A 24,481-nucleotide genomic window follows, 5' to 3' on the forward strand; every position below is an offset into this window, starting at 1 on the left:
CTAGAGAAAAAAACAAAGAGCATGATCGAAAGAGGCCAACAGCGGGTCTCAACGGTCATATATATTGTACCTTTTTTCAATTTTGTATTTGTTTCCTATGTTTTCTGACCATTACCTGCCTTGGCCATTACTTATTCTCTTAATAATAATAGGGAAATTAATATACTCTTTTTTTTATGTATTTTTTTTTTCACCAGACACTAAATAATAACTATTAGGGGGATTCTTTCCCTGAAGAAAAAAAGAAAGAATGATGCTTTTTCCATCCCTCAGAAAATCTTATTAAACCTCTTTAGTAGTTTAATTACATAAATATCCCTACCCAACTATTTATGAAAACACCAACTAGATCTTTCATTTTCTCTCTCCGAACAATCTTCATTTTTCTCTCGATAACTTTTTTTACTTAAATAATTTTCTTCTCTATAAATTTTTATTTGGCTTGGATTTCATCTTATAATTAAATTCATTTGGGCATTTTCTATATTTTTAATAACTTTATTTCAGATCATTGCCCTTTATTCTTTCCCAACCAAAAAGAAAAAAAAAACATATGATCTTGAATTTCTCCCTTTCAACATGATTTAGTATTCATCCTTTAAGCAAAAATTTTCAAATTCAATGCACTTTCTTATGCAAATTGTTAAAATTTCTATTTCATTTCGATTATTTTCTCATAATCTAAAACCATTTAGGGTGCATTTGGGATTGAGGTTGGACAGTTGTAGCCTAAGATACAGTATTAAAGTGTTTGATAAACACTAACTGTCGTATCTTGAAAGCTATATTGATGTAGTTTTTCACTTATATTACAGAAAATCTTTTATATCTTTAATAATTATGTCAAATTATTATTTAAAATTTATATTCACTACATATTACTAACTTTTGTTCCATAATTACAACTTTTTTTCCACCGTAACTGTAGATTAAAAGGTACAACACTTGAATTCCAAACGCACCCTTAAGCGACTTGTATGCAAGTTCAAATACTTTTTCTACAATTAATTAAATTGTAATCGGAATCCCTCTATTTAACGGCAATGAAGAATGAAGTTGGGTTGGAAATTTAACTTTTTGTTCTATAAGATGATTTTTAAGGTTAAAATTGTGAAAATTAAAATGTCTGGTTATTATAAGTTATTTCAAAATGTGTTAAAAGTTCAATAAAAAAAAAATTGCAGGGTACATGGCGCGAGACTACAACCCAGATCAGATTTTGGGCCATTGTTGACGGTTATTGGATTAAGGCCCAAGCACGATAGGAATAACCCCATGTCGGTTTCCTTGTGAAACATATGTATGTATGTAACTTACAATTAATGTAACTTACATCTAACTGTTGGATGCACTTAAATTGATAGAATCCACTGGTATCCAATGACTGAATACAACTGTAGTACGGTACCACAATTGCACCTAAGGTTTTCCCCTAAATTTACCCCTTAAAAAACAGGTGAAAAAACCACCCACCTGATATGTCAATCGACCTGGCCCATCAAATAACTGGGCCTCAAGGAAACCCGGCCGGTCCGGCCTCTTACAACAGAACTGAAACGACGACGACGCCCGTCAATAAAAATCGAGAAAGCTATCGAGCCTCGCGCCATACAAGCAAATAAAATATTAGAAAGAAAAAAATAAATAAATAAAACAAACTCACTCCGCGGCCTGCGCCGGGCTCAAACGTTTGCCTTCAAAAGTTATTTTCCTCTCCTCTCTCTCTTTCTCTCGGGCTTCTTTGATTGTTCAATTAAACTAATCTTAAATTCCAGTTCTCCACTGAATACATGCTAAAGCTCTACACTAGGAAATTTCTCAGAACATGGCTAAGATGCTTGTAACTTCAAGCGAATCCATGGGCGAATTCGATGAGCTGGATCACGTTCCATTGATTTCGAGGCAAAAATCGTTGCTTTCGAGCAAAAGAACGGGCACGTAAGCTTCTCGTTTTCAAAGTTAATTGTTTGTTCTTCACTTTCTTCTTAATTAGCTCATGCGATTTTGTGCTCAATTATTATAAGTTAGGTTTTTGCTTTTTGCAGGCCTCGAATTGATGCTGTTATTAAAAACGAAGACCGAGATGATGAGGTGAAATTTTGTTGCCGCTTTTTAGTTGACTAATTTGTGTTATGGAGTAAATTATATATTGTATATATTATGTATTTTGTCATTTGATTGATATCAGTGTAAATTACTTGGCGAAAATCTCATTCGGTTCTGAGATTTACATTATAGGTCCGAGTTATTGAAGCTTGAAAGAATTGAAGTTGAAACATAGGTTCGTAGCACTGTTCACATGCTAGGCTGAAATTGTCTTATTGAGAACATTTCTTATTATTCTGCTATTGAAACACACTTAAGAGAACAATTTATTATCGACTTTTTAAATGGCTGCAAGAGAAAAAAAATGTTTCTCTAGACTTATTGCCTTGGAAAGAGCAAATCATTTTGTGGGATCCCTGCAGAAATAACAGAGCATGTGATATCTATTTGTTGAAAGAACTCTGAGCACTCTGGCCAATCTGTCTAGAAATTCTGTTTGTCATTCCCCCTATTTCAGTTAGTTTGAAAGAAAACTGTATGTTCTACAGGACCTTCTCCTATCCCCTTCTGTTACCGGGATGGATCATCAATTGGTATTGAAACAAAGTCCCTACCATGAAGCCGCCATCTCCGCGGGAGTTACTTCTGAAGTGTCAAATAGTGAAGTTCTGCAAAACTCTTCAGATGATGTAGGCATGGCTAAGGACGCTAGACTTGAGGAAGTTGAAGTCAACACTTTGTATGAAAATATGGTGCTGTCAATTGATTCTGCTGAAGTAAAGGTTGAGAATTCTGACAACAATGTGTTGAGTGCACTTGGAGATGGTGTAAATGACTTTGTTGGTATTGATGCAGCCGCTGATACAGTTCACACAAATACTCCTGTCGACTTTGCAGATGATGACCTTGACCATATTGTCCTGAAAGAGAGGCGTCGGATGCTGCTTCAAAGGTGCCATTTTTTCTTTATTTGACATCATTCCTTCCAAATTGCTTTACTGTTCTAAACTGATTTTTCAGCTTTTCAACACCTATTATTTCCCATAATTTCACATCCTTTTCTTTCCTCATATTTTTCAAAAAGTTTAGAAACTATTAAGTCTTGGTTCTTCATGTGATATTGCAGGAGATGTTTGCAGTTGGAAAACCCAGTTGTAGAGGTAATTTATTTTCCTGTTAATTATTGGTAAATGTATAACAGGATTCATTTGTTGTCACATTTTCATTCTTAAACATAGTATAAGGAAATTTATCAGCTAGGAAGAGTACGTGTACTTTTCATTTGGTCCTATTGTCCTTTGGAACCAGTATAAATAGGCTCGTCCCTAGTTATAATTGCTGCTTTATGTTCCACAGGGTACTTCTGCAGGTTTCTCAGAAGATCTTGTTGATACCTATGGTGGAAGAATAAATGAAGACACTCAATCTGCACATACGGAATCGTCAATTACCAGCAGCAAGTATAATGATATAAGTCCTGTAAATGCTTCATCAGAGACTATTATTGCTGCATCATCTTTTACTACTAATCAGGATTCTGAAATACCTGGTAAAAGCCTAGTGCTTGAAGCACCCGAGTCAAGAAAAGATATGGAAAATTGTGAAACAATGTGCTACTCTGATAGAGAATTTAAGGAGTTCAATTCATGTGATGGACAGTGTGATGTTCAGCCTGGAAGTAGTAGTATGCACATTCCAAGTCTACACACCTCTGCCAAAGTCAAAGTTGAACCAATGGAAAATAGTGAGTTGAACCACTCAGAAAAGAATTCCTTGGTGATGTGCTCATCTGATAGAGCATTTGCAGAGTTCAATTCTTGTGATGGACAGTGTGATGTGCAGCCTAGAAGTAGTATTATGCAAGTTTCTACTCTACAGACCTCTGTTAAAGTCAAGGTTGAACCAGTGGAAAATAGTGAGTTGAACCACTCAGAAAAGAATTCTTTAATTAATTGTTCCTTTAAAATTCCAGTTAAGAGCGAAAAGGAAATCCCTGATGAACTTCATGAAGATGGGGTAGACTATATGCCACTCCAAGTTCGGATGAAGAAGCGAACATTGGTGGGGAAAGCTGAATTAAATTGTACCAGCAATGTTGTGCACTTGAGTAAAACTGTGCATCCAGCCCTTCAGGATGCCCATTTAGCCCCACAATCTGCTAAACCAATAAGGGTAGAACGAACCCGAAAGAGGAAGAAGACTGCCACGTAATATCAGTTTCCTTAATGTAAATATGTATTGAAGTTTCTTAAATCCTTATGTACTGGGGACTAATATTTTGGCTAAATTAATTGCAGGGATTCAGTTGAAACAGCACTTGAAGAAGATGCTCCTGGACTTCTGCGGGTACGTTTTGCAATATATTTGTTTGATTATGGACTTATGCTGAGATATGGGTGAGGTTCCCTCTAAAATGTCAAAGGGCAGGTATTACGTGAACAAGGAGTATCCGTTGATGAAATTAAGCTTTATGGGGAGACGGAGAGTGACGATGTCCTAGAAGAAGAATTAAATGAAGACAGCTTTTCTGAGCTCGAGGAAGTGATTTCAAAGGTTGGCTAAACTGTGAGACCATGATGTCCACTGCACTGTTCTATTTATATCAAATAGCTCTCTAACGGTGTAAAGCCTAATTTGGGGTGTTACAAACGGTCTCTGTGGTTTTAGTGGAAAAACATGTATGGTGCAAAGCATTCTGACACATATATTAGACACAGTCCGGAGATTATCAGAAAATATTTGCAGATCTATCTAGTACAAGTTACCTAGTGAAAATGACATTGGATTAAAAGAAAATGATGCAGATAGATTCTTGTATGATATTGTTTATCAGGAGAAATCATTCTGTTGATAGTCAGCTCAAGAGAAATGGCTGATTTGACATTGGATAGGAAGAAAATAATACACATAAATCTGTTGTTTATAGATTCGGTATTTATTTTTTATTTACCAAAAGTCAGTTGATGCATAGTTAATACAGGATAATGACTGATGGGATAGAAAGAAAAGTATGCATTAGAGCTCTTGTTTGATATTGTTTTTTGGGAAAACTCAGTTGATGGATGATTAGTTCAGGATCATGACTGATTGAGACAGCCATTTCTTGTAGGTTTTGCTTCTTATTGCAACCAGATTGACAGTCATGACTTGTTTTTTCATCTTGTGGAGTTGTAACCTGTATATATATGTTGAATATATTTTCTCCTTACTTTCATATATAATGATGTAGGGATGAAATTGCCTTTTTCCTCTTCCTTCTTCTCAGATAAGCTATATTATGCATTTCTTGGTTCATTATTTTGGATTAATATGTTCTTTATTTTGTGGGGACAGCTTTTCTCTCAGCGTGATTCCTTGTTGAAGTCTCCTTCTGTTCGGTGTACAAAGGATTCAAAGCCTAGTTATTGCTTGGCTTGTCTATTCTCACTTGTGGAGCAGGTGACAAGTTTCACAAAACCTGATATATATATATATATAATCTGTTGAATAACTTATGTTTTCTGATCAAATCTTGTCAGTTGATGGTAACTCTCTGATCATTGCTGTCGTCTCTCTTTCATAGGCAAGATATCTGCAGTTCCGGAAATGGCCCGTGGAATGGGGCTGGTGCCGGGATCTTCACTCATTTATATTTGTGTTTAAAAGACACAACAGGTCATTGATCTGCAATTCAAAATATATTAAGGACTTTCTTTTGTATACTAGATGAGTTGGTAGATGGTGAAATTTTATTTTCATCTGAATGCAGAATTGTGCTGGAACGTCCTGAATATGGCTATGCAACATACTTTTTTGAGCTGGTAGATTTGTTACCACTTGATTGGCAGATCAAGCGCTTGGTGACTACCATGAAGCTTACTAGCTGTGGGAGGATTAACCTAATTGAGAACAAATCATTAACAGTAATGATTCCATTTCCTTCTAAATGATTGCTGGTGTTTCGGTTGTAACAATGGAGTCACTTACTAAATGGAGATACGAACTTAAATTATAATGTTTTGATTTCTCTATTTGATTGTAAAGGAGAATTTGCAGTGATAGATGAAACAGTCAGCTGTCCATAACCTGCCTAGATAGTTTTCTTAAATGAGCACAATTAAATTTATATAAATATTTTTTCTAATGCTGATGATACTACTAGGTAGCTATTTGGTTTAAATTTTTTAGGTCAATTTTTATTCATCTGATGCCTGAGACTTAAAAATTTTCATAATCTGCATGTTTAACATCTTATAGCATTCAGCGTTGTATAATATATTGTTGTTGCTGTAGATCGTGTTTTGTCATTTTTTCTGCTTGCCTTTTGATGTTACTTTTATGTCTACCTGTCTTGAAAATTCTATTTCAACATTCAATTTAGTTGCTTGTTTATTAGCATGTTTGGCTGGATTTTAGAATTCTTCGCAAACCTTACTGATTGCTGGTCTTGTCTTTTTTCATTAATATGAAGTTATCCTATTGCACAGAGGATCAACTAGAACCTTTCTGCTTTAGCTGGCTTATGTTATCTTCCAATTGTATGCAGGTCACTAGCACACCCTATTAACTATTTATTAGGCATCTGAAATAGATTTTTATATCATATTTACTATATTTTTTGCGGTTCCAACTTTTTTGTATTTCTGTTGGGTCCAAGCAAATGATGGTGAAAGAGTATTTTGTTCCTTGCTTAGAGGTGGAAATTGACATTGATTCACAATTTAGCCTTGGACTCTTTAATTCCATCACACTATGGATAAAATAAGTTGGTACTGCATTACCTTTCAGGTTTGCTAACGCTAATATGGATGGGTTGGCTGTAAAGCATTAAGACTTAAATCTCAAATTATACTTTTTGTTCCAACAGTCACAAAAAGCAGACTTTGGGTTGAAGTTTGTCATTTTGCTGAGTATTCTCTTTATGTGTCAGACTTATCTTTCTGATAATTGTGGATATTCTGTTTAAGGTTGGAGAGGACTTAACCGAAGGCGAGGCCAAGGTACTAATGGAATTTGGATGGGTACTGAATACAGGCTTGGGAACAATGCTTAACTACCGCGATAGAGTTTTTCATGACAGGAAGAATGAGAAGGACACCTCAGAGTGGAGATCAAAAATAGGTAAGTTGCTGGTTGATGGCTATAATGGTGGTACTATTATTTCAACCAATATTCCTTACAATGTTATCAAAAATAAAGGTGCCGATGGCCCCGACATCAAGTTGGAGTCTGATTAGAGAGTTTCAGGTTTGCTACTGAGTTTCGTAAATATTAGTGTTGGTGAAGCAATCCACATGGTTTTTAGTTTAGATGCTAAAAATATGCAGATGATATTTGTTAAATTAGTGATGATTATTCATTGTAGTGTAAAAGCTCAGAGTCGTCTGCTGCTTAATCATCATTTTTGTTTAACGACTAAGCAGCCCGATTTTTTTAAGTTTCTTAATAGATTTATCTTATATTCACATGCTCACATGCTTTGTGTCATTAAAAGTCAATCAATTCTGTTTCACCACTTGACAATGTTAAGAAAAGAAATAATTATTTCATTTCCTGATAGTAACTACATGAGTATATGACAATCACGAAAGGCAGCATTAATTATTGAACGATTGTATTGGAAGATCAAGTCGGTACAAGCATTAACATTACCAATGTTAATTTTAAGGGAAAAAATTAATTTTAAGTTAATGGATTTCCAGGGGATCGGACCCGGTACAGCGCTTGACCATTTGAGCTATATCCCCGCACGGAGAAATAAACTAATTTAATATCAAAGTATTGAAGTAATATTAAAAATAAAAAGGTATTCAAAATGATAATTGGAAAATTATCACTACACCACATTTGTTATGTCATATGTATATCTAATTATCACAAAATTTTAACATATATTTTGTATGGGGAAATTTCTTAATATTAATTATAGGAAAGTTTACAATAATTATAAGGAGCTTTTCTCTTCATGTTAATTTTTGTAAACTTTCTTATACTTAATTTAATTACAAAAATAAAATAAAATTATAATTACAAGTGTTATTTTTTTATAATTACAATTTCATTAAAAATTATCATCTTAGATTTTGAGATTTATTTTATTTTATTGAATGTACGGGCATTCTTATAATTATAGTTTTTTTATTTTTCAAATTTTGTAGAATAAAATAGTCTTTTCATTCATTTAGGGTTAAAATAATTATTTGTAGTGTCAAAGTGATTGATTGATACAAGTTTAAAAAAAAAAAAAGATGGTGTAAAGTACATGTTAAAATTTTGGTGATAGTTAAATGTACATATGACAAAAAAAATTGTAGTGTAGAGATAGTTTCTCATTATAATTTAATAAAAAATAATCACAAATTAAAAACGAAAAGAAATATGGGCACTAGACTCTGATGCGTGGCCCAAGATTGAAAAGCGCAACATGTGGCAAAGTTAGTTAAAATTGGACCCTCTTAAAAAACTTTGCATACTGGGCCTATTTTCAAGCCCAAGATTCCACACTTGAAAATAACCTGCATGAATGTTTCTATTTAAATATCTATTATTTTTAAAAACCAAATTTTCATCGTAACCCTAATGTGACCGAAATTATTCCAATTTATTATTTCTCTTATCATCACGTATTACATGCTTTAAGCCTTTTCAAACAAATGGCAATCTTCTCTTTGTCTTTCAATGTCTAAAGTAACTGGGGACCTCGAAGTTTCTCGAATTGCATGTTTCATTTTCCTCAAAGATAAAAAGTTATGTAATGGAAACGCAACGTTTATATTGGCTTTCTTCTTGAAAAAAGTGAGTACCCGTAAGATCCTCACAAGTGTAATATCCATAACAATCAAAAGCAACCCAGAAGCTACAGGAATATTTTTAAAAGTTATCCCATAAGGGCCAAAATGATGGGGAAAGGGAATTTCTTTTCCTTTATTTTTTTTAAAGAAAAATATGTATATAAAAGAAAACAATGATGATGTTATACCTGACATCATTTATATGTAACTTGGCTAATTTACACAGTAATAGTCTTGATTTGTCAATTGGAGTCAATTCGTTTAACAATAATCCGTAAATGTTTGTGTAAATTCATTTCCTTAATTTTTTTTTGGTCGAGCAATGATGATAATGAAGAAGACTATACCAAATAATAATGAGTGAGGATACTGTCGCAAATCCTTGTACAAACGGATGTGGCATTAATTTATTATTTGAATGAAAATATAAAATAATAAAAATAAATCATGTGGGCCAAGAGATATTTAATTCAACCAATTTTATTATGGCACATCAATTTGTACAAAATAAATTTGTATAAGAGTTTGTGGCTAAATCATTAATCAATAATAATTAACTGGTTTTAATCAGGTGTATATCTTCCCATTTTGGGAAGATATAATAGCAGTTTACCGTAAATATGACTTAGTTGTATATATACCAAGAATCTCTACTTATTTAGTAAAATATATATTACTATAGATTAAACTCGATATGCCAACAGCTGGTCTTGATTACTTTAACAATAATTCGTAAAATTTTTTGTTTTAATCAAAACATATGTGTGTGAACAGCAGCTACTAGAGTTTTGGGAAGATCTAGTGGTTCACAACTAAGCCTAATAATCCTAACAGACCTAAAAGTAAACACCAACAGGCAAAAAACGGAAAAGAACTTATATTATAAAAGCTGATGTGTTTGAGAAAGATTGATACAGGTAGCCTGCCGCCAAAATCTAATTGATTATCAATTAACGCCGTAGCAAAGCAAAGCCCACAAATACACCCTTAGGGTTATGTGTCTTAATGCTACCGATCCAAGTATTTATTAAAGTGATTCAAATGATCATCATAATCTACGCATCCTCCAAAACCTAATGGTGCATCCATCCATCTTTATATTATATATTTCTTTCATATTAGTTCTATGACCCTAAGAGCCCAAATGGAACACTTTTGCCACTTGAGGAATGTTGTAGAAGCATGAGTGTGCTTGCAGAAGATAAGGTTCTTTTGTGTGAAAATGGATGGGGCAATAGGGCATAATAGCCTGAAGAGAATCAAATTCAAAAGCCCTTCTGATGTCTATCTCATCGCCATCATCATGAAAGAAAGTGATGGACATTTTATATTGATAAAAAAAAAATGATAACTAGTTTAGCTAACCCTAAATTTCTGTTCATTCTGTCTTGGTGCATGTGGGGATTTATTGTCCTCAAAAAACTGTTTATATCAAGTTTATATTATTAGTCTAATAACTAATTTATGCTTATGTGAATTTTTCCATCAATACTGAAAATTCCATATCCGTACACACTACACTATCATCTAATCGCAGATCATCTTATATACACAAAGCATTTATAAATCTTAAAGATTTGTGTTGATGGTTTTCAATTGAATTTCATATTGAAAGGGATAAAAAGGAATAGAATAAAATGTTTAGGATAAATTAATTGATATTAACATGATTACGTTGGATGAGTCGGTTGCCTGAGTCACAGGTAGGAGTGAAGGACCAATGTAGATGCTATCAAGCTAAAGCGACTGAACCTTTTTAGCACTAGGGAGTAGGGAGGTGACAAAAGCATTGCGAATATGATGACATGTCAAGTTATGATAGGTTAAATTGAAACCCTAAGAGACATAAGAATATGCACTCATTGGAGTATTGATTCAGTTGATTCATAATTATGAATGTATTGCCACCAGAACGCTCTAAATGTTATCAAGTACTTGTGTTGGTAGTGAGGGCCCCAAAATCCACTTAAATATCCCATGGAATTGTTCGCGTGGGCCGACTGGCCGCCCTATGATTCGGCTACCGCCCCAGTGACCTGAATAGTGAACATTGAACCTATGCATGATAATTAGTTACTGTTCAATAATATTATAGGGACAAGTACACACATTATTCACCTAGACTGTTGAAATTTGTCCTAACTAGATACGCATTGCATCTTTTGGTTTTGGACGGCCACAATCAACGCTGGACAAGCAATTCTTCCTTTCATTCTTTTGTAAAAATACTCCAAACCACTATCAAAAGAAGCTCCATGTATTTATTCTTGAAATATTAGGAATTTAACTAGTCATTTTTCTTCGTATTATTGCATATCAAATATGGGTCCTTGTAACGGTACTCTATAAATCTTCCTCTCATTCTTATGAGGTAATGAATGCATTGGAGATATTCTACCGTATAACACTTTTTACATAATCACACGATCAAAACGATAAATAATAAAAAAATATATATTATAATTTTAATAACTTAATTATTAAAAATATTCTACAGTGTAGTATCTCCATCGTAGTCGGACCCCGTGCATAAATCTGTTTGACAAATTAATCATCTGCTGTTGCCCCCTTTTCCCTTTATAGAATTTGCCAACTGCTTGTCTGGCGTAAGAAAAAGAAAGGGAAATTTACACTAATAACCATAAAAATTTTAGTTTTTTTCATCTTAACCCCTCAAACAAATTTCTATCAACATTAGCCATAAAAGAACCGTTGAGACCAAATTACCCTTCTCTCTCATCTCCCTTTCCTCTTCCTCTTGCCTTCTTCTCTCCAGTTCTCTATTAATTTCAACATCCACCTCTTTCTTCTTCTTCTCTCTCCTATAATCCTCGTAATCGTTCGGTCTAGCGGGGTCGTGCTCCTCGATTACGGTCGAAGTCACGTCGACCAATGCCGGTTGCGGCAGCGCTACCACGTCGTCGGGGGAAGGTGCGATTGCAGGTGAGGAATGGGGTCTAGTCGGGAGAGAATTTTGGGTGGTTTTGGGTTTGGATTGGGGCTTGAGGATGGTTTGTGGTGGCGCGAAAATTGACCAGACAGTGGTGGTCGTGTTGGTGGGTTTGTCCTCATCGGAGGGTGGAGGTAGGTATCCGTACAGCCCGCCTAGCATTTCGCAACGTGGCTTTTGATGGAAAATCCCGGGGAATTTGAATTCCGAAATTGGATTTTAGAGAATTAAAAAGCTGATTTTGTTTTGTTGTTTGGGTTGTCGGATGAGATTCGATCTGAGGTAGAAGAAGATATTACATACGAATAAGAAGAGACGAACAAAGACGAAAGGACTGGCGAAAACAAACAAATACTGAGATAGAAGAAGGCAACCTGTCGCACGAAGCTTGGTGCGACAGGTGCCTGTCGCACCAAGGCACACCTGTCGCACCAAAGCTTAGTGCGACAGGTGCCTGTCGCACCAAAGCTTAGTGCGACAGGTGCCTGTCGCACCAAGACTTGGGCCTGTCGCACCAAGTTTCTTTTCGTTTGTAAAGAAGGGTAATTTGGGGAGAAAAGCGTGTGTTTGGCTAATGTTGATAGAAAAAAGTTGAGAGGGTTAATTCGAAAAATAGTAAAAATTTTATGGTTATTTTCGTAAATTTCCCAAAAAGAAAACTAAAATAATGATAGCTAGCCAAATGGCCTCATCTTCATAATTTTTAATTTCTTTTCCTGCTCCTATGTTCACTCTTCCACCACTTATTTTCTTTCTATTTGTCTAAATATATAAAACCCTTTTTGTGGAGGCAATGATTGGTAACGGAACATCCTGCTTTTTACATGTGAAGTTTTTTTATTGGTACTTTCAGCCTCAACTTTGTTTAAATCTTGAAAGAAACTTTATGCCCTAGCATGAGCATTTTTTTAACATTTTCTTTTCTCTCTTTTTTTTTTCACTTTTTTATTTAAATTTTCTTTATACATTTTTCATCAGCATGACCTCATGGCTCAGGTCCTCATGCATGAACCTCAATTAGTAATGTTGTATTAATTGTGGTTTAATGAATTTGATAGGTTAAGATCCGGTCTCACACTTAACTGCTATAACTTCTAAATTATAAATACTGTAAGAATATATATATATATGTGTGTGTGTGTGTGAAATAAAAATTAATAGTATATATTAAATATGACTTTTAAACAATAATTTTGATAAAAATAATAAAAATATCATAGAATTTTCACCATATAAGTGGTGGTTCCAAATCAACTTAATTTTTAAGTTACAGTAACTAATATTTACTAAATATTTTAATACTATAATTTTAAAATTAGAGTTGCTCAATCTCAATATGAAATAGGACCTAAAATTGACCAAGTTGAATCCTATAATGATCCTATCTTGATTGAGTTATACTATAAATTTTTTAAAACGTTTGTGTGATGTTTGATCGTTTTTATAATGCATGGTATGAAAATATATCCATTCTTTTAATTATCTCCAGTAACCACTGATAGCAAATCTAATCTATATTGGGATAAAAGTAAAATCAATAGAAAATCTTCGTTCATGCTAAATTTTCTATAATTAATTAGGGTCAAAGTTTGGTAAAATATCCCATCAAATCATTTCATAAAGCTTTGTTGAATTACTATAAGCTTCCATTCTCTTTCCTATAATTTAGTAATCTTATGTACTTTTTACCAAACTCGAAGCTTTTCGTAAAATCTTAGTGGTAAAAATTCCTACCAAGTTAAGGCAAGTAATGATGCTTTATTGGCTGAAGAGTTATTCATCATGTAATGCTGACATAATAGATGGAAATAAGTTGATGTTCTCGGAACCTAAGCCCTTACACAAATCAACGTAATCAATTCGCCCTTAACAAGACTCCGACCGCAAAGTCAACTTTATCTACTTCGACACGATTACAAAGTTTTTAATGTTTTGAAGATTTCTCTTCTTGTTTCACGAATTTATTCATTTGGAATCTTATTTTGTATATCATGAGAGCACCCAAAATCTTTTCGTAACTTAAAACCCATAATATATCCATATAACAAAAAAAAAAAAAAGAAGAAGAAGAAGAAGAAGAAAGGAGGAATGGTAATGCTAATGATTGAATAGCATGGATAAATTGGATAGTTAAACCTTAGAATTATGCTTAAGCATATCAATATGATCATGTTAAGTGAAAATAAAAATTATAATTATAGTAAAACATTTGTACAATGATACTTTATATATAAATAACTTTTATGTAGTCATAAAATATTCGAGTCTCAATTAGAGACAGTTATAAATGAGAATAACATTTACATTATAATAAGTTATATATATATATATATATATATATATAAATCTTATCTTGAAGAACTTGCCTCCACATATATAGTTATAATTATCTCTATGTGTGTGTTTATATATGACTCGAGCCAAATATGGAGTAAAATATATATTTTTCTAAACTTATTCGTTTGGTATAATAGTTTATTCTCTAGAGTTGTTACCATATCTTTGAACTATGTAATCACTTGTTCTCATTAACACTTTTTAGTTGAAATCAAAATATTTCTAACTTATCCATTAATTAGTTATCTATATAGTGCATAGTTTAACTTGATATCACTTGCACTAAAATTAACTAAGTTAAAACAATAACTTTTGTAATTAGACCTTTATTAAATTATAATATGCTCATAGTAATAAAATTAATTTGAGCCTAATTCTATAACTCTAGTATTATAACCATAAAGAGGTTTATTATGAAACAATAAACAAAAACTCGAGGAATAGATAGAAGAATTTATAACAATAATCTATGTCATTAATACGAACAAAAGGGATCGAAAGAGGAGAATTTGGGATCTATTAATCTATCATCATTTTCATCAAAATTATAATTCTGAAAATAAAAAGGTGATAGTGATGTGGTTAGGTGATAACAGAAGCAGCTACGATGCCGTGTGATCCCATGTATCAAATCAAAAAGTGCGTTGACTAGACAGACTGATCTCACATGATGGGGACAGCTGTCGCTAGTCAAAGCGGATTCTGTAAGCCACCGGGCCCTCCCGTATCAACCTCTCCGTGTGTTCTATCCACGCGTTTGTCGGCGAGTGGAGAAAATGGCTCCCACTATGACTTTCTCCCGCTCGGGCCCACGTCTGCTCACGTCAACTCACTCGATGTCAAGTTAACAAGTTTATTTAAATCATTAAATCGTTTGAATATTCTCTACTTGGTGTGTGGTATCCCCACGCGTCATTTGTTACGCGCTGACTTTGTTGGAGGATCTTAGTTATGAGAGGTACTTTAGTGACATATAGCTGACCTATTTATTAGCTATAAATATAATTTACATTTAAATTAATTCTTTCATATATAGATCGTGAAGCAGTCCTATTAGACTGCGGTATGCCTTTTTTTTTTTTAATTTTTTTTCTCCCGATAAGTGATGTCTTCAATAATGATTTTATGTGTTTCAGTGTAAAATAGAAACAAAATATGGTTTTAACTACTCAAAGACTTTGTATTTGATTAAATAGGGGTAAAAAAAAAATTGTATATTTGTGTAGAATACAAGTTATTACAACTAAATAGATATAGTGGCACACTGAGCTTTAACCTAGTGACTAGAGCCACTTTATCACAAGTGTGAGGGAAGTGGTTCGAATCCCTATAGAAATATTGTGGGAGTTTGATTTAAATTCTTTTCTTTATCTCTTGAGTGAAGGTTGAAGTCTCTTGAATTTTTAAAAGAGTTAAAATTTGAGTTGTGTTATATAAGAGGTTGAAGTTTCTCGAATATTTGAAAGAGTTAAGAATCTGGGTTGTGCTATATAAGAAATTAAGAATTGATGTAAAATTATTCACAATAATTATAAATATCAGTTATAATATGATGTATCATAAGTAATAGTCTCGTGTAATAAAAAAAAAAAAAGTATAGTGGCACTCATGGAAGTGACGAGAAACCAAAGAAAATTGCTTTTATCCTGAAATTGGAAATTTTATTTTATTTTATTTTTGGGAGACAACAAACAAGACATGAAACTTATGAGTTTTTTGACCGTCCTTAAACAAGAAAATCCCAAAAAGAGTGTGAATGCAGTTCCATTAAGTTGAAACCCAAAAAGATTCTCAAAGAAAATGAATGTGTCCAAACAGAAGACAACGTTATTGGCAAAATCACATTCTTGTTTTCACATTGGATGTAAGGCATCATCTAAGAGATTGTCAAACTTTCGCTATCTTTGAATGATTGCACTAACAATTTTTTTTTTTTCAAAATGTTATCTCTCTTTTTCTTTGAAAAACCATTGTTCAATTGTTACTTTTAATGATTTTCTAACCGCGTTTCAAGTGGTCACCTCCGAGTTTCAAGTCCTAAAGTTTTGTCTGCGTTTCAACACCTATACTCATAAAATTGAGGCGACCCCGCAATAATAATTTAAGGTTCTTTTGGATAATGTTTACACAGTTGTGTTTTGCCAATCAAATTAAAAGTTTCTTATTTTTAACATTCAAAAGGTGCTAAAAGCAACGATAATGTAAATAGCAAAAACTAATTATCATGCGTATTGATGTACGAAAGAGTACGGGTTTTTTTTTTTTTTTATGGGTAAAAAGTACAAGTTTTTACGATGCTAACTAAAAACCAAACAAATTATTTTTTTTCTTTAAAAAAAATATGTGGACAGTTTTTTTTTTCATTTATAAGTCGGATTATGAGTTTATTAATTGAAGCACTACTTCTTTGAATCTTTTTTTTTTTTTCCTTTTTGTCTAAATGTAAAAAGACTTTGAAGATAATGCTAGGAATTTTCTTTCGTTAATTTGTGTACACATTTCCTTAAATTTTGTGCCTTATGCATGTAAATCGTTTTGAATGTATTCTTTCAAATCAAACTCTTGCGTGTGATATTTATTATTTTGGAAAAATTTTAGGTGGTGCCATTGTTACCACGTTATTAACATTGCTATCTAATTACATCCACCACCTAAAGTTATGGCTAAATAATGTAATTTGACGGTGATATGATTAGTTGAATACAAAACTATAAATGAGAACAAAGACAAAACTTTACTACTAAAAAAAAGAGAAAAGTTTATAGGTGGTGCCCATGCCACCATCTATATTATACATATTATCTAATTACATTTTACTAAATGTTCACAATGTATTAAAAAATAATGAGAAAGTTTAAGGTGGTGTCGACGCCTGAGACTTTCTCTTCAGCTTCATGTAAGTAGTAAATATCTAATCCCCAAAACAAAATAAAAAAGAAGAAGAATGAAAAGATTATTGTGCATTAATATAATTTTTTTGCTGCACTTTTCACTTTCACCTAATGTAAAAATCAAATCTCATCTCAATTTTCATAACAAATTGAAATAATAATATTGAGAGCTCTTGTACTATATCATAAGAAGCAGTCAATGCATTTGACATAAACAAATAAATTGTATGAAAATAATCTTAATTGGTGCCAGCTAGTATTATGCATTGATTAATTTCTTTTTATAGTGCGAAGAAATTTGTAAATTGGATTTGTACTTATCATTGTGTTCCTTGTTATAGAATTAATATCTTTGTTAATTTTGTATGCACACACAAACTTGTATATATACTGCGTTAAAGCTTACACGTATCATGTATGTATAATTTATTTTGAACTAAAAAATTAAAGAAAGAAAAAGAAAAGTGGAGACCAAATGTAAGAATAAGAATATCTTATAGAAATTTTATTATTATTATTATTATTATTATTTGAATGAGAGAAATTTTAATTCAGTTTCCATTTAATAAAAAACTTGAATACAAAAATATACGGTTGGACCCCTTGTCATTGTTACTCGCTGGCTACGGTTTTAACTTGCAAGACAAAGCAATCTTTGTGATGCTTGCCAAGTAAAGGCAAGTCATTCGCAAAAGTAAACACACAAAATTAATGTTTTATAATAACGTAAATTGAACTTTGAACTAAATTGAAATTAAATATCATCTTCTTAGGCCAGAGCAATATAAATATATTTACAAGAATAGAATTAACAGCCTTGAGGCGCTGAATTTTGACTCAAGATCTTTTATATTAAATATATGCGTTCGACTTTTTCATTAAAAACATATAAATACAACAACTTGTTTATTAAAAAAAAAAATTAGATCTACTTTTTCAGTACAAGTACAAAAAGCCAAATTAATTAAAACAAATGGACTTTTTTTTTTTACCCAAATGAAATGGATGAGTCGTTTTGCGTTATCCTACAATAGGTATTGATTTTTTTATTGTTTAGAAATGAGGAGTCGAACTTGAATTCAAACTCTTTTAAATCATTTGTAGGGTTAGTTCAACATGCAATGACAAGTAATTGACTTCTCCAGCCAATATAATATATACACATTAATTTCACATCACCATCTGCATGAAGTCCTTCAAATTAATTATATTAAATAAAAATAATGAAGTAATTAAATTTTTTGATACGTAAGAATTTCTATGAAAAATGTAAATCAATTTGTTATTCAATGTACAATTTCAATAAATGATCAAGTGACAATCATCTATGATTAAATACTGACAATATGATGAGGCAGCTGATAAGAAGAATGAAGGGACTACTTTACAAATCTCCTTTCTTTTATTGAAGACAACAATTAGAGCCATAACATATTGAATTGACAAGCCATAGTACACTTCATATACAAAAACTCTTTTTTTTTTTTCTTTAAAAAAGAAAAAGAAAAAAAAAGAAAAAAGAAAGAAAAGAACTAAAATGTAAGAAGGGATTTTCCCGGAATTTCGATTTATTATTTATTTTTCTCTGCTGTGACAACTAACCCACATATACGATGAAAATGTCAAATCACAAGAGGCCAAACTTCCAAGAATCTTGATCGTAATCCATTCTTGGGCACTGACTGAAAGTAGCACTAGTAGCAAAACCATCATCATCGTTGATTAACAAATCCCAATTGCCGAGATCATCATCCCATAAGCTCATATTAATGTTGCCATAATTATTAGAAGCAGCAGCCCACTCAAAATCGTGAAACTGCCATTCTTCCAGCAACTTATTGGATGAATTCTCTGAAGAATATGAACACGAGGATGATGAAGTACTAGAGGTTGAGCATGGGACTAAAATCTCATGTGGCTCGATCAAAGGAACATCATCAGTGCAAAAATTGTTGTTCATAATCTCCATTGTAGCAGCATCAATATGATCGAATAGTGGAGAACTTGTCATGCTCATCGCTTTGTCCTCCTCTTTATTGACTTCAGTGATTGATGACTGTACTGATGTCTCAGGCTCCTTATTGTTTCGGTCTATTATTGATTCATCATTGATCATCAATGGTTCTTGTTCTTGTTGATTAATCTTCACTTGGGGTTGTTGATCATCAGTAGTTGAAAGTGGCTTGTGAGTAAGAGGATCAATTCCCATTTTTCTTAGCTTCTTTTTGATGTGTGTGTTCCAGTGGTTCTTGATCTCATTATCAGTTCTTCCTGGAAGATGAGAAGCAATCTTGGACCATCTGTAAATAAGAGAAAAAAAAATACACACGTTTTAATTTTATTGTTTGGTTACATCTTGTATGTAAACACTATGAACATTAAGTTTACACCAAAGAAAAAAATTTGATTTTTTATGACCACTAGAAAAGTCCATGTCATCAGAAATTTTTTTCAAAGCAGTAAATTCAAAAGAAAAAAAAAAAAGCAAATTGTGCTGCTGGAGGACAAATTTGGCTTATGTATATTTTGAAAGAAAAATCAATTAATCCCAGCCAAAAAAAGAGACAATGGCTAGTGGGGACTGACAGGTAATAGTTAATAAATAAATGATAAGTTAGAAAAAAAAAATGGCCAGCTAGTGCATGGGACTCATTCTTCAATTTCGACAGTCGTGTGGTTCTCATGAAATGGTAGGAAAGTCAATCAAAGTTCTAATGACATAACTCAATACATCAATTTGTGACTCTAATTTAATTTTTGCCGTCATCTTTTGACACAAGAGTCGGTAGAAGAAAAACTTAACCAAAGAAAGGATAAATCTATAAACCGAAAATGGAAAATAATGAAAAATAGAGATTATTGGGAAAAATTATTGAACCTGTTGCCGAGTTGAGCGTGCAGATCAATGACCATTTTTTCTTCATATTCTGATAAAAGACCTCTTTTTAAGTCAGGCCTAAGATAATTTGTCCACCTAAGCCGGCAGCTTTTTCCACACCTTAACAAACCTGCAATCACCCATCATAACTCCGTTCAATATTTAAGACTTTAATTTAGAGTAAATATATCTGGTTAAATAAAAAAAAAATTAATTAATTGGTGTTTGACATTTATTTGGTTTAAGAAAACAATGAAAACAATTTCAGTGATCAGCCTTTGTTGCTCATGCTCACGCCTTCCCTTTTTCTTAACAATGATTCAGTCGTCTGTCATCATTGTCCCAACATCAATCATGTCCATTCTTCCAAAGCCAAAGATTAAAATTATCATAAAGAAAAATGGAAATAAAAGGAGCCCTTCTCCTTAATCTAAGTGGGTTAATTTTCTTTTTCCCTTAAAGAAGAAAATATATTATTACCCACTCTTCGACAAAACAACAAAGAATGAAAGGCAAAGAATCAAAATTCAAGAAATATCAAATGAAAGAAAGAGCTCAAAATGAAGCTGCGAAAGATGAGTCTATATATGCTGAAAGAGCTGATGATCAATCAGAGACCTGCAAGCTTGGGAACAGCTCTCCAGCAGCATTGGCCATTGGTGAGAATGAAGTTGATGAGCTTCTTGTCTTCTTCAGCTGTCCATGGCCCTTTCTTCAGTCCAACTTTGTCACAGCATGGCTGCCTCCCCATCTTAATTTGATCAATTGAAAAACTATCAAGTCTAGATACAATCTATATGTATAGCGAAAATGATCAGGAGAGGAAGAGCTTTGAGAGTCTTTGAAATGTATATATGCAGCAGCAAGAGGCAGGCAAAAAACTTTAGAATAGAGCTATGTGTGTGTCTCTCTATATATATAATTACATTAATGAAATTAACACCCCAAATGGACAAAAGAGCCCAAGACTGGCTACTAGCTAGCCCCATTTAAATAAAAAATTTATTTATTTTGCTTACTTGTTGTTTATTCCCTTCATACACGTGTTAATCAACAAGGCGACGCGTAAGAACACGTGCGACGTCGTTGTCGGAAAGCGCCACCTCATCCAACTTTCCTTTGCTTGAGTTTGAAGCGTGAGAATACTCAGCTGCGGAGAAAGTAAAAGTAAAACAACACCCAAATTTTAAGGACTGTGAGTGGTAAGTTATTTGGATTTGGATCAATTTAATATCTTGTATTTGTTCATCAAGATTGATAGCCTTTCGCATTCTCGTTTAATTGGATTTCAATTTAACACAAACGAAATGGAAAGCCGTACGTATATTCTACTCCAACCAAAACAATGGTCCAATTTCGGCAAACTTAAAAAGACATTAATTATCGTGGTCACATTATGTGGTCAATTGAATGCTACGACTTGATATGGGAGGTAAGGTGCATTATACAAAAAGCTTGAGCAAAATAAAAGTGGTAATGCATATATTTCGCTACATGAAGATGATACTTATCCCAAAAACGGGCCCACTAACTTGTGTTTTAAGCAAAACGGCCCATTTTATGAATATTATTCGTCAATCTTATGGATCGGGGAAGCAAATGTTTTATATAATGGCCACGAATGTAGCTATTAACATTTAACAAGAGTGTCTTTAGAAGTATTTTTCCTTTTTAGTATTAATCGGCAATTTTATTTTTACGATGTTCTGGTTAAAATGAACAAAAATGTGATCAGCTTGTAACATTTTTCTATGAAGGAGATGGCAATCACTGTAACAGAGAGACTTGCCACCCTCTTCGTTGCATAGAGTCTCCGTTAACAAATGATGTCAACTTCTTTGTTACGCTGTCTCAGCCGCGACCTTGATATATTTTATATTGTATATGAGATCGTCTTTGAATTTATTTCCGGTTTGTAATTTCTTTTGGAATCGGCTGTCACTATCTATACAAAAATTATTTTTATCCATATTGATTACAGAATTAATTATAAAATCATACGGTGTTAGCGTACTTTTTCATTATTTTTTAATTAAATTGTAATTTTATATGATATGTTTTTATTAAATTTCTTTTCAATTAAATATAATACCATATAGTGTTAACGTACATGCTGTAACAATTCTGAAAATTTTTATTTTTAGATGGATATTAATACTCTTATCTTTATTGGAAACTGACGAAGAATCCTAATGGTGGGTAATATAATAATGACAAAAAACAATGGTAAAATTGTATGGTATTGTGGTGTTAATTAAAAAAATAATTCTATTTTTTAAATTAATCACTGTGATATCATATAGTTTTAGAGTTATTTTTATCACCATTGTGTCAGATTCTTTTATTTAAATATCATTACTCATCTAGATATGCAAACAAACAAAAAATGGAATTTGTTATACCTTATTTTCTCGACCAAACATGTCGGTATGAACTTTAAATCGAATACGACAATAATTATAAAATCTGACTCCAAAGAGAATTCCATGTATCCCTGTACATGGTACACATCGTAAGGTATTCCAAATACAATATAGACTCTATAAAGCACCTTAATAAAATATCCCCGCTCACAGGTAAGGTATTCTAGATTTCAAGCACAAAAAGCAAACTGTAAGTCCTTTCTCTTCTCTCTTTCTCCTTCAATTGCTATCGGCAAAACTCCCAATTTCTGAGTTGAGCGTCAGAGAGTCTTCATTGATATCAACTTTGGCAACCTTACTATTTTTTTGTTTTTTTTTGTTTTGCATGTCAACGCACCCGCATTTAGGAGTCACACAATACTATCTCAAAGAGGTTTCACAGCCTAATCTCCACTCAACTTGATCACATTGTTGAGCCAAATTTTGGTATCAACAAAATTCAATTGCTCACTTAATCTAATCTCAAGTAAGGACATCATTACCAATTAATTTATTTTTAATGCAACTCCTTGTCCACAAGTTTGTTAAAAGTTGGTTAAATAAAAATAATAATTTGACTATTTATCCATCCAGACTTTGAAACTAATACACTTCTAGATAGTTGATTTCATGAACAAAACAAACAAATCATTGATATAGTGAAAGGATTTTCAAGGGAATTTGACAATATACTCAATAGGGACTGTCTGAAAACAAATTACAATACGTCTTTGTGGTTTTGTCAAAACGTAAGGAGTTACCCGTGTAAATTATTCATATCCACAAAAAATAAAATATTCATGGTATCTACAAAATTAGCTCACATATTGACTTTATCGTAGACTGAGCTGAATATCTATCACCTCCCAATTAATAAACAACGCACAAGTTCTACGGTGAGGTTGAATGGTTGCTTGATTCTTCCCCCACATACGCCACATTACTATCACTAAGTTAGTTAGTTACGAAGGAGAAAGCTTTAGGAGGTGCCACACCACCATATTTGACACGACCATCTAATTGCATTCATACTACCATATGCATATACGCCCATAACCAGTCAACACGGGAATCATTCAATTGCATACCGCAACATGTACGAAATTCATTTTCGATGATGATGACTGTGTTTTAGTTCTGCAATTAGCACCGTATCTGTCTAATTAAGATCTAAATTTCCCTTTAAAGCAGCTCTGTTATTTCACTTTACAATCTCGATCGACCCCGAATATACTGCACGAATTTTTAACTAAACTGAAATATTCTGAATCCAGAGTCAGCTTCTACAATTTTTTAACCCATCATGTCAAATGAATGCTAAGGTGGTGTTTGTTTTTTGACCTGAAATCTGAATAGACCTGAATTAGTCTGATTTCTGAATAGATCTGAATGTCTGAATCTGAATAACATGTTTGTTTTTTTGTCTGAATCTCGAAAAATAATTATTAAGTTTTTTTTTCAACTTAAAAAACTGAAAATATGTATTTTTACATTTGTATCCTTATTAAATTTGAATGTCAAATAAACAATATATTAAATACCACGATATTTTAACGTTTATAAGTAAAACTATATTCAAGTGAATATATAATGACTTTGGAATTTTAATATATAAAATATCATAAATTTCAAATTTTATCGTATATAATATAAGAAAGAAAAAACTAATAAGATACTTGAAACAGTTGATTTGCCATTTCATCTTGAAGTTGTCGCATGTAATTTTGATCTTCAATACTTGAGGAGTTGATAACAAAGTGAGGAGGGATTCCATGACGGCTAAAAAAATAATGATGAGATTATTATGTGGGGTAAATGTCTATGGGTGAGTTTTGGGATAGATATGAAAAATAAAATATAAAGTAGGGATATTTTTAACATTAGAAAGTAATTGACTTAATTCAGATGTCTCCATTAAGTAAAAAGCCAAAAAAAATTAGCTTATTTTATTAAGTCAAAATTATCTAAAAAGTCTCATTAAGTTATAAAAATAAATACCTCTAATTAATTTAATTAATTAAGTTAAGTCACTTTAAGTTATTAAGTTAAAAAACAAACGCCACCTAAGTCAGAAAATAAATTAAAATGAAAAACTGTCTGTCAACTTAATTAAGTAAATATCTTAAAACTTGGATTGACCATGTAGTTATTTGTATAATCAGGTCGCTTTTGCCTTTCATCGGCTGTATCCAACGTATTTGACATTG

At 32.5% G+C, this 24,481-nt stretch overlaps 2 protein-coding genes across 7 annotated transcripts; one reads left to right on the top strand and one right to left on the bottom strand.

The window, feature by feature from the left end:
• The first annotated feature begins 1,603 nt into the window (after positions 1-1,603).
• On the top strand, positions 1,604-7,490 carry LOC102623654 (uncharacterized). 6 transcript variants are annotated; one of them, XM_052443265.1, is made up of 12 exons: positions 1,607-1,938; positions 2,046-2,091; positions 2,595-2,998; positions 3,173-3,206; positions 3,403-3,771; positions 3,943-4,253; positions 4,344-4,392; positions 4,474-4,599; positions 5,380-5,484; positions 5,609-5,700; positions 5,795-5,948; positions 6,993-7,490. In XM_052443265.1, the coding sequence occupies exons 1-12, from the start codon at positions 1,826-1,828 to the stop codon at positions 7,260-7,262; spliced, it is 2,073 nt and encodes a 690-aa protein (XP_052299225.1). In that variant the 5' UTR covers positions 1,607-1,825; the 3' UTR covers positions 7,263-7,490. The 6 variants fall into 6 exon arrangements, with proteins under 6 accessions (XP_015387052.1, XP_052299225.1, XP_006482111.1 ...); XM_006482048.4 differs by having other exon boundaries at positions 3,403-4,253; XM_025099805.2 differs by having other exon boundaries at positions 1,834-1,934; positions 3,403-4,253.
• A 10,866-nt stretch (positions 7,491-18,356) lies between these two features.
• LOC102624136 (transcription factor MYB20) lies at positions 18,357-20,772 on the bottom strand. Its single transcript, XM_006482050.4, has 3 exons — positions 20,491-20,772; positions 19,873-20,002; positions 18,357-19,294 (listed from the first exon to the last, which is right to left on the bottom strand). The coding sequence occupies exons 1-3, from the start codon at positions 20,621-20,623 to the stop codon at positions 18,622-18,624; spliced, it is 936 nt and encodes a 311-aa protein (XP_006482113.1). The 5' UTR covers positions 20,624-20,772; the 3' UTR covers positions 18,357-18,621.
• Positions 20,773-24,481: the final 3,709 nt, after the last annotated feature.

This window comes from Citrus sinensis, chromosome 6 (genome assembly GCF_022201045.2).
Source record: "Citrus sinensis cultivar Valencia sweet orange chromosome 6, DVS_A1.0, whole genome shotgun sequence".
Lineage (NCBI taxonomy): Eukaryota > Viridiplantae > Streptophyta > Magnoliopsida > Sapindales > Rutaceae > Citrus > Citrus sinensis.

Bases quoted from the DNA above. Each gene is read 5' to 3' on its own strand.
- LOC102623654 (XM_006482048.4), top strand. From the start codon at position 1,826: ATGGCTAAGATGCTTGTAACTTCAAGCGAATCCATGGGCGAATTCGAT. The intron at 2,999-3,172 runs GTGCCATTTTTT...GTGATATTGCAG, and splicing joins CGTCGGATGCTGCTTCAAAG to GAGATGTTTGCAGTTGGAAA. The intron at 4,600-5,379 runs GTTGGCTAAACT...TTGTGGGGACAG, and splicing joins TCGAGGAAGTGATTTCAAAG to CTTTTCTCTCAGCGTGATTC.
- LOC102624136 (XM_006482050.4), bottom strand. From the start codon at position 20,623: ATGGGGAGGCAGCCATGCTGTGACAAAGTTGGACTGAAGAAAGGGCCA. The intron at 20,003-20,490 runs GTCTCTGATTGA...GGGTGATTGCAG, and splicing joins AGCTGTTCCCAAGCTTGCAG to GTTTGTTAAGGTGTGGAAAA. The intron at 19,295-19,872 runs GTTCAATAATTT...TCTTATTTACAG, and splicing joins CACGCTCAACTCGGCAACAG to ATGGTCCAAGATTGCTTCTC.